The 10,418-nt window shown below is 31.6% G+C and overlaps 1 protein-coding gene across 2 annotated transcripts in view; it reads right to left on the bottom strand.

Moving 5' to 3' along the window:
• Window positions 1–7,812: 7,812 nt before the first annotated feature.
• plpp3 (phospholipid phosphatase 3) overlaps window positions 7,813–10,418 on the bottom strand; it is a 45,714-nt gene continuing 43,108 nt past the window's right edge. For both annotated transcript variants that reach the window (XM_051138885.1, XM_051138886.1), the window contains exon 6: window positions 7,813–9,315. In XM_051138885.1, the coding sequence (XP_050994842.1) occupies window positions 9,187–9,315 (129 nt within the window). In that variant the 3' untranslated portion in view covers window positions 7,813–9,186. The remainder of the gene's footprint in view (window positions 9,316–10,418) is intronic.

The following is a 10,418-nucleotide window of genomic DNA, read 5'->3' as shown; positions in this document are numbered from 1 at the left end:
TAAATTACTAAAAAATAAAATAAAATAAAATATTACATTTAAAACTAAACTTAAATACTGTACAAAATTATATCACCATACAAAAATTAGAAAAGCTGTCTTGGCAACTAACTGAAATAAATACTAGTATGACTAAAACTGAAATAAATATAAATTATGGCTAAATACCAATTCAGGGAAAAATAAATTACTAAAAAATAAAATAAAATAAAATAAAATAAAATAAAATAAAATAAAATAAAATAAAATAAAATAAAATAAAATAAAATAAAAATATTAAATCTTAACATAAACTTAAATACTTTACAAAATTATATCACCATACAAAAATTAGATCACCATACAAAAATCGGTTTAAACTGAAGTACTAAAATTACCAAAACTAAAATAAAAATACATTATACCTAGTAGAAATATAGATGACAAAAGCCCATATTAAAATGACTAAAAACATAACTAACATAATAAAAAAAGAAAATCTGTACATATAAAAATAACATCTAATTAAATGTTAATAAATACCATTATAGTTTCTAAATAATACTAAAATAACATTGTGACATCTTGCCCCAACCTAATATTTATGAAAAAAAAGTCCTAAAAACAGCTCAAGCTTTCAGTTAAAATGTACTCATATCTGAATGTGTATTTTCTGTAAACCATCACCTTTGACCCTTGCATTCAACCTCAACATCTTTGATTGGTTGCACAGATGTCATCCACCTCCCTTTCTCTCTTCCTCTCCTCTTTGTGATTATTTCTGTGCATTTCTAGGTTGGATTCAGGAATGTGCTCCATTTCCCTAAAGGAAGTGGAAAGCGGAGCCCAGCCCTGTCGCCCCTCCTCTACGGTGGGCCGTAGAGTGAAAAGACCCTCAGAGCCCCTGGACGTCCTTCCTGCTGTGCCCACCCTCCACACGGCCTAATTCCCATCCCTTCCACAGCAGCTTCTGGCTGGACAGCTCCTCCGGGGGTCACAGTGCTCTTCTTGTACCTGGAGTAAATCTTTAAGTATACAGCGCATGTGGCCATATGCCTGAGGACTCATAAAAGTCCCGCACAAACCAATAAAGTCATAAACTCAGAGACAGCGGATGTCATTCTGGATTTTTTTGTGCTCAGCATTGAGGGTGTAGGTTTTATCACGTCTGCTGAGCATTTGTCTAAGTCTGAATGTCGGAGGTGTTGGAGACTGATTCAGGTCAGTGGTGATCACATACTGTTGGCTAGCAAGTGTACAGCTTGAAAATCCCCAGGGGAAACCCAGTGACTGAGTGTAGGAGAGGCATTACAGCAACAACTGTGTTCAAGACATTGGAAAAATATCATTATATTACCCTACTTTTTTTACTCAGATTATACCATAATTGCATCAATACTTATACATGTTACTGAATATCACTTTAATATAGTGTGAATATAAATAAAATGGGAGACTGAACATTTGTCACCAGGACTGATTTTAAGTAGGATCTCAATTGGCTTAACCCCTTAGAAAATATTAGATTAGTTAAAAATCTACATTGCACTATATAGAGGAATAAACAAGCAAAAACATACAGAAGCTAAAAAATGTACACAAAAAAATGTTCACATTAAGAAAGTATTCAAATAATTTAAATAATATAAAAAGTGCATATATATATATATATATATATACACACTACCGTTCAAAAGTTTGGGGTCAGTACATTTTTTTTTTTTAAGAAATTAATACTTTTATTCACCAAGGATATATTAAGTTAATAATTAAAAGTTAATAATAAATAATTTACATTGTTATAAAATATTTATATTTTGAATAAACACTGTACTTTTTAAACTTGTTATTCATGAAAGAATCCTGAAAAAAAAAAAAAAAAAAATCACAGGTTCCAAAAAATATTTGGCAGCACAACTGTTGATATTATCCAACATTGATCATTCTAATAATAAATCTGCATATTAGAATGATTTCTGAAGGATCATGTGACACTTAAGACTGGAGTAACAGCTGATAAAAATTCAGCTTTTCATCACAGGAATAAATTCTATTTTAAAGTATGTTAAAATAAAAAACATTATTTTATATTGTAAAAACATTTTGCAATATTACTGTTTTTTTTTCTATATTTTTAATCAAATAAATGCAGCCTTCATGAGCATAAGAGACTTCTTTAAAGACTATTACAAGTCTTACTGACCCCAAACTTTTGAACGGTAGTGTATATATATATATATATATATATATAATTTTAATTATTTTAATACTTTCTTAATGTGAACATTTTTTATAACATATATAGCTAAACAAAAATATAGGTGGGAAAATGTCAAAAGCACATATCAAGACTAATAAAATAAAATTAAATAAAATTAAAAATCTTAAACTAAAAAAAAAAAAAAAAAAAAAAAAAAAACATATAGAAAAATAATAAAATGGCAACTGACCATAATAAATTAATTTAAGAAGTACTTATCACTAAATCTGTAAATACATAAACAAATAAATAGAAAAAAAATGACAGAAGCACATATCAAGATTAAACACAAAAAAAACAATACAAATATTATTATACAAAAACTACAAAAGCTGTCTTGACAACTAACTGAAATAAGGTTAGATTAAGTACTAAAATTGCTAAATCTGAAAATAAATAAATACATAAACAAACAGAAATACACAAAAAATGACAAAAGTTCATCAAGATTAATACCAAAAAAAGAATAAAAAAATAACAGAATCTTAAACTTTAAAAAACTTATAGTAGTATATATACATTATATAAACATAATAATAAAAAATAATAATAATAATATAATAAACAAAAATTTGAAAATAGAAACAAACAAACAAATAAAAAGAAATAGAAAAAATACTAAATCACTAAACAAAATAAAATAAAAATCTTAAACTTATAAAAAATAATAAACAAAAATGAGAAAACTGTCTTGGCAACTAACTGAAATAAATCAGTTAAAGTACTACAATTGCTAAATTTGTAAATAAATAAATAAATACATGCATACATACATACTTAAAAAAAAAATGCATGTCTGGGCTGATTAACTGCAGTAAACTTGCACTGACTGATCTTAAAATATATCAGTGCTACTTATTTGTCTCAAGATGCACAACAAGCAATGTTATTTTCTAAGGCATGCTTACTAAAAAGATACTAAATGTCTTAACTGAACTATGGTCTAATCCTGGTTTAATCTAGGCCCTGTCTGTGAAACCAGGCTTACAATTACTAAACTTAAAATGAAAATAAATTATAGCTAAAGACAAATAGTGGAAATAAGAAGAAGAAGAAGAAGAAGAACAACAACAAAATCATATATCAAAATGACTAAAACCTAAACTTAAACAGTATGTTAATAAATATAAAGCTAAAATAATGCTAAAATAACAACTTGTGAAAAAAAGCTCATGCTTTCAGTTAAAATGCACCTTTATTTTACAGTTAACTCTTATCTGAATGCGTAGTTTCTGTAAACCATCACCTTTGACCCTTGCATTCAAACTTGACATTTTGATTGGTTGCGCATATGGCATCCACCTCCCGTTCTCTCTTTCTCTCCTCTTTGTGATTATTTTTGTGTGTTTCTAGTTGGATTCAGGAATGTGCTCCATTTCCCTGTTCCCTATTTAAGTTCATTCGCAATGAACTTAAATATTTACATGATCTATTCATGCATTGGAATAGTGCTCAGATTAGCTACAGTGTGCATGACGAGCATGGAAGTTACATTTAATCATCTGCAGGAGCATTTCATTGCGGCAGTTGATTGCAATCAACATTTAGTATAATCTGCCTTATACAAACACACATACAAATTCAGGTTAATTAGGTTTCAACCAGAGACAGGACTAGTTTTAGTGGCTTACTGTAGATGTCAGAGCAAAACAAGTGAAATACAATGTTTAAAACCACAGTCTGCGCTGTAAGAGTAAGTAAGAGTAACACAACCTCACTGGTTTTCTTCAGTACTGGCATCAGTCCTGCCTACAGACCTCTCGGCTCTCATCCCACAGCCAAACATGACCACAGAACCAGAACTGCTCTCAATGCCATCGCTGCGATCCATCAGACCTCACAAACCTGGCCTGAGCCCAACCCGCTGATGTAACGTACCCACAATTCAACGCACCAGCCTTTGCCGCCATTATTTTCCCTTATTAAACTGTTCAATTTGATTGGTTAGTTGCATTTTTACAGTAATTTGTAGAGATGTTTCAGCTATACGTTGGAGAATATGACAGCGTGTCGCCGTCAACATTAGACATCTACACACTGCCAAAATATGAAGTCACAGTTCTGGTGCTACGAAAACAAGAACGCCCAGCCCTGACTGAAACATGCTGACGGTATTAAAAACGTATTATTTCATTCCAAGACAATTCATTTGGCATCTTTCTCCAACTTTTTATGATGGGTACTTGAGTAACAAGTAAAACACCACATAAAAATGTTCTATTTGAAACAACAAACACTAGGACAGTTTTACATTTACGGTAACACTATGTACCCATAATAACAAAGTTTAAAGTGGTTAAAAGTGGCATTAAAAGACATTTATAATGTTACAAAAATGTATATTTCTGCTTGTTTCTTCAAAAAAAATGTTTGACTTATCCCGCAATTCTGACTTTTTCAAGTTCACATCTATAAACTCTCAACTGCGAGTTACAAAGACTGAATTGTGAGATATGAAGTCAGAATTGTGGGGTGTAAACATGCGATTGTGAGTTATAAAGTCAGAATTGCAAGATATAACTGAACTTTATAACTCACAATTGAGTTTATATCTCGCAATTCTGAGAAAAAAAAGATACAAACTCGCAATTGCGAGATAGAAACATGCATGAGTTTGTCTCACAATTCTGACTTTATTTCTTGAAACTGCAAGTTTATATGATGCAATTATGACTTTATTTCTCACAATTGCACGTTTATATAATGTAACTCTTACTTTATTTCTTGGAATTTGCTTATCACACAATTCTGACTTTTATCTCACAATTGCGAGTTAATATCCAGTAATTCTGACTTAACTCAAAATTAATTCTGACTTTATTTTTTGCAACTGCAAGTTTATATGATGCAATTCTGACTTTATTTCTCTCAATTATGAGTTATCATGCTATTCTGACTTTTTCTCGCAATTGAGTTTTTAAATACTGAAATTATGACTTTATTTCTTGCAATTGCAAGTTTATATCCTGCAATTCTGACTTTATTTCTCGCAGTTGCGAGTTATATATACCATAATTCTAACTTAACTCGCAATTAATTCTGATTTTATTTCTTGCAACTGCAAGTTTATATGATGCAGTTTTGACTTTATTTATTTGCAGTTGTGTGTTATCACGCAATTCTGACCTTTTTCTCGCAATTGAGCGTTTATATTCCTATATTCTGACTTATTTTTTTTTGCAAATATGACTTTATTTTGTGCATTTGCTTGTTTATATCCCACAATTCTGACTTCCTCGCAATTGCAACTTTACATCCTGCAATTCTGACTATTTTTCTTGCAATTCTGTCTTAACTTGCATTTGAGAGTTTGTATTATGTTATTCTAAGACAGAATTTCAGAATTGCTAGATGTAAACTGGCAATTGAAAAGAAAATGTAAAAATTGTGAGATAGAAAGTCGCAGTTACCTTTTTTCATTTTTTGTCCATAGCGAAATGGGATTCCATATATTTCAAATAAATGCTTTTAAAAATAAATAAAAAAAATAACTGTATTTATCAACAAATAAGCACACAGACAAATAAAATAAAATCCCATATTAGAATGATTTCTGAAGAATCACTGAATCCTCATTGAAGGCTGTAGTAATGATGCTGAAAATTCAGATTTAAATTACATTTTAAATATACAAATAGAAATAATATAAGGAACATACAAAATGGCACAGAACTTTTCTCAGGGCCACCGCTGGCCAATGGGTGCCTAAGCAGAATTGTATTGTTGTGCCCCCTTCCTCTACTATTATTAATATTATGGAAGTAAAAATAAACAAACAAACAAAAAAAAAACACCTACCACCTGAGACAAACTTATTGTCTCAAGCATTCAGAAATCACACCAAAGAAAATTAAGCAGTTTTACTATGATACAGTCATTGTTAATTTTTGTAAGGGTTGTGATGTCCACGTTTTTGTTAAAGAAATTACAGAGGATGTAGCATTTCTATCACAAAAAGGCAGCCATAAATTAAAAATTAAGTGGATATCTGAATTAAATGTTTGGTCATTATTAAAGGTTTTGATCGTCCTTTAAGTGTAACAACAGCAATTACCAGGCCTTTGGCGCCTTTTGCAGGCATTTGTAATAATGTAATGTGCATAAATTGTTTATTTTGTATTACATTATGTATTAACAGTGTTATTCAATGAAACCTTATAATTATTATTAATTAACCAATCATTATTGCCCCATTGTTTATATATAATGCATTTAAAGTCATGGCAACTAGAATATTAAGACAGATCTGTTGATAGCGGTGAAATTAGAACAAAAATGTACAGATAATGTACTCACCCCCTTAGTCTTGTGACAAGATGTTCATGTCTTTCTTTGTTCAGTCGTAAAGAAATTATGTTTTTTGAGGAAAACATTACAGGATTTCTTTCTAAGTAATGGACTTCTATGGTGCCCCCAAATTTGAACTTCCAAAATGCAGTTTAAATACAGCTTTAAAGGGCTCTAAATGATCCCAGTCGAGGAATAAAAGTATTATCTAGCGAAACGATCGGCTATTTTCTAAAAACAAATTACATTTTATACACTTTCTAACCTCAAACGCTCCTCTTGTCTAACTGTGAACTGTTTATTCCGGTTATGACAGTTAGGGTACGTCTAAAAACTCCCGTATCATTTTTTCTTCCAACTTCAAAATCTCCCTACATCGCTTTTTTTTTTTTTTTGAAGAGTGTGTTTGATCTTCTTTGCATGTTCCCTTTGTAAACTCTGGGTCGGTACTTCTGCAGCGATGTAGGACGATTTTGAAGTTGGAGGAGAAAATAAGATGGGAGTTTTTAGACGCATCCTAACTGTCATGACCGAAAAAAAATAATGCACACTGAGCTAGACAAGACGAGCGTTTGAGGTTAAAAAGTATATAAACTGTAATTTAAAATAATAATAACCGATCGTTTCGCTAGATAAGACCCTTCTTCCTCGGCTGGGATCATTTAGAGCCATTTGAAGCTCCATTTAAACATTATTTCTTTATGTCTGAAGAAAGAAAGACATGAACATCTTGGATGACAAGGGGGTGAGTACGTTATAAGTAATTTTTTTTTTGTGTGTTTTGGAAGTGAACTAATCTTTTAACTTCAGCAGCCAAAAAAAGTTTCACATGATTATGAATGTAATTTAACTTACCTGAAAGTGATGCACGGGCTTTTAACCGCATATTGTCCATATTGTCCATAGTTATAATCATTTGCATTCAACCGCAAACATTCTTTAAGACACCAAACACTTTTTTTTGTTTATAACGAGCTTTTATTTAAAAGCACATGTATTAGAGCATACATTTAGCAGAAAAAAACAAAACAAAAACATTTTGCTATTATTTCTTTTGTACAAAATGAGACAATACAAAAATACTAATAGTGAATTTGATACAATTGTATGTTTTATTCAATGCTTATTAAAAACGTACTATCACAAATCTACAATATTTTAGTTACCTAAATACAAAAATCTGTCAATCAATGCTCAAAAGCAGCACTTTGTAAATAACACAGGTCATGACACATTGCTTTTTAGATTCATAGTGGATATATCTAAACATGTTCAGAAATAATATCTTACATAGTTAAATTTTAGTGATCTATACATTATTTATATACTTCTGAGAAAGAAAAGAAAATGGTTCGTTGAAATGATAGGACGGACTATACAATGGGAGGGATGTGCAACACATTTGGAGCTTGAGTCGTGTTGTATGGATGTGTTTTCTGTAATAATCAGGCAGTACTGTACAGTTGTTAGTGGGGACAGTAGACATCATCACGATAGGCATATCGAAAACAAAAAAAAAAAGTCCACAGTTTTCTTAAGTTTCTTCACATGGGTGCGGAAACACACGCGACACATACAAACACACACAAATGGGACAGAGCGTCCTGCCGAGGGACCCCACATCCCCTTTTCGGGCCAGTTTGACTCAGGCATTCGGCACAGGTGGCATTCTGGGTAAAAACACACAACTAGAGTTGAGTGATTATGCAGTTGGAAGGGAAAGAGGTCAAACCAGCCAGCGGAAGAAGCTCGTTCCCGGTTCCAAAAATAAAACAAAAAAATGTGCCAGTGCGGTCACTGGGAGTCAATCCCGGCGACCGTGGTGACGAGACACACCTCCCCGATATCTAACTCCGCCCCCTGACCAATCAGCCAATGAGGCGGCACGGCTCAGCCACGCCCCGAGAATCAGGCAGGGGTGGGCGTCGGCCACCGTGAAATCGTTATCTAAAATAAAACTCTATTTAATCTAAGAAAAAAAGTTGTGTAAACCCACCCACCCACCATTTAAAACCCTTTAAAATGCATTCTCCAAAAGTTAGGCCACTGTTCGGGTAGCTAAGATCAGCTTTGATCTTACGGGTAAATACAAACTTTATCAAGCTTTTCGAAGCTACTCTTCTCAGATAGCGAGTGGTGACGTTTAATGAACTTGGATATAGTGCTATAAGTTATTCTTCTTTATATTGTTAATATATCTGTGCTAATTACATCGCAGGTAAAACGAATCATTCCTATTAATAAGGAATTTGTTGTTCTATACTGAAAGGCCACAGAGACGAGAAAGAGAGAAGCACCGGTCGCGTGACCAGCCTCACATTCGCTCTCTTCGATGGCGTTCGTTAACGCGTTCTGTGTGTTGCTTTCGTCGGTGGAGCTGAATTCATTCTCCGCAGTATTTTGAGGGAGAACTCGCTTTTTTTGTTAGCTTTGTGTCTGTTTGGCCTTTCGAATCGGGCTCTAGGATAGTGAGGTCATTATAGTAAGAGTCAATAGGATTGTCTCTGTCCTGTCCCTACATTCTACTGTCAGATGAGAGAGAGGAGGTGTCAGCTAGGCCGTTGCTCCTCTGTCACAGGTGGCTGTTCTGGTTTTTTCAGGGGATTCGGGGGGAGGTGAGGGATGGGGTGATTGCAAACGGAGCCTCCGGTTCCCCACTCCTACACCATGTTGTGATGGTTGTTCCGCTCTATGATGTCAGATGAGGGGAGGAGCTCTTTCTTGATTGGCGAGGGAGGCGGAGTGGCAGTCTTGGCTTTGGGTTTGAAGAGGTCCGATACGTAAAAGGCCTAGAAGAGGAAAGAGAGAGAGAAAAAACATTAGATTATTTGAGAATCAAACTCTTTTCAGGATGCAAATCAAGTCACAGTAACAGCAGAATATGATAATAGTACATAAAAAAAGGGTTGAACGAGAATTAGCTTGTTTTAAAATCATAAATTTAAACCAAAGTGGCCACAAATCACAGGAAACTGAATTGAAATTTTGAGAATGACAGCAAAATGAATTGACTGCTTTATTTTTCAGATAAACTCAAAAGTTTTCTTCTATTCTTGTTTATAAAATGGTATGTATTTATTAAATTCTATTTAGAAAGAATGTATTAAATTCATATATTCAAAAGACTGGGGTTGAAGAATAAAAATACAATAAAAACAATAATATTGTAACATTGTATGTTTTATTTTAAGAAACTGACTATTAAATAAAATTAGGAAGACATTCCTAACAAATGTAAAAGTTTTTACAGTCACTTATGATTCATTTAATGCATCTTCAGAAAAAAAATAATTTCTAAAAAAATAAAAAAATAAAATCTTACTGATCCCAAACTTTTGAAAAGTAGTGTATATTAAAACACTAAGAAATATATTATTTATATCATGTAATTTTTTTTTTTTTTTTTTTTTTTTTTTTTTTTTAGAAATGTACATTTTAATAGCCAATAAGATCTTTAAACTCATATATTATTAAATATTTTTAGGAAGACATTTTTGTAAAAGTTTTTTTGATTAATTTAACGCATCTTTTGAAAAGTAGTGGATATTAAAACACTAAGAAATATATTATTTATATCATAAATAATTTATATTATTTATATTTTTTAAATCTACATTTTAATAGTTAATAGCAATAGTCAGTAAGACCTAATATTAAACATTTTTAGGAAGACATTTTTATAACTAATGTAAACTTTTTTTTTTTTTTTTTTTTTTTTTAATGCATCTTTGGCAACAAAAATAAGTTTTAAAATTTTAAAAGAAAGTACTGTATATATTAAAACACTAAGAAATATATTATATCAATACATTTGTTTCAGGAATTAACATTTTAATAGCTAATAGTAATAAACTTAGTATTAAAACTAAAAAAAAAAAAAAAATTACATCAA

Source organism: Labeo rohita, chromosome 20 (assembly GCF_022985175.1).
Source record: "Labeo rohita strain BAU-BD-2019 chromosome 20, IGBB_LRoh.1.0, whole genome shotgun sequence".
Lineage (NCBI taxonomy): Eukaryota > Metazoa > Chordata > Actinopteri > Cypriniformes > Cyprinidae > Labeo > Labeo rohita.
Note: the sequence above shows the minus strand (reverse complement) of the source record. Positions and strands in the feature narration are given on the sequence as shown.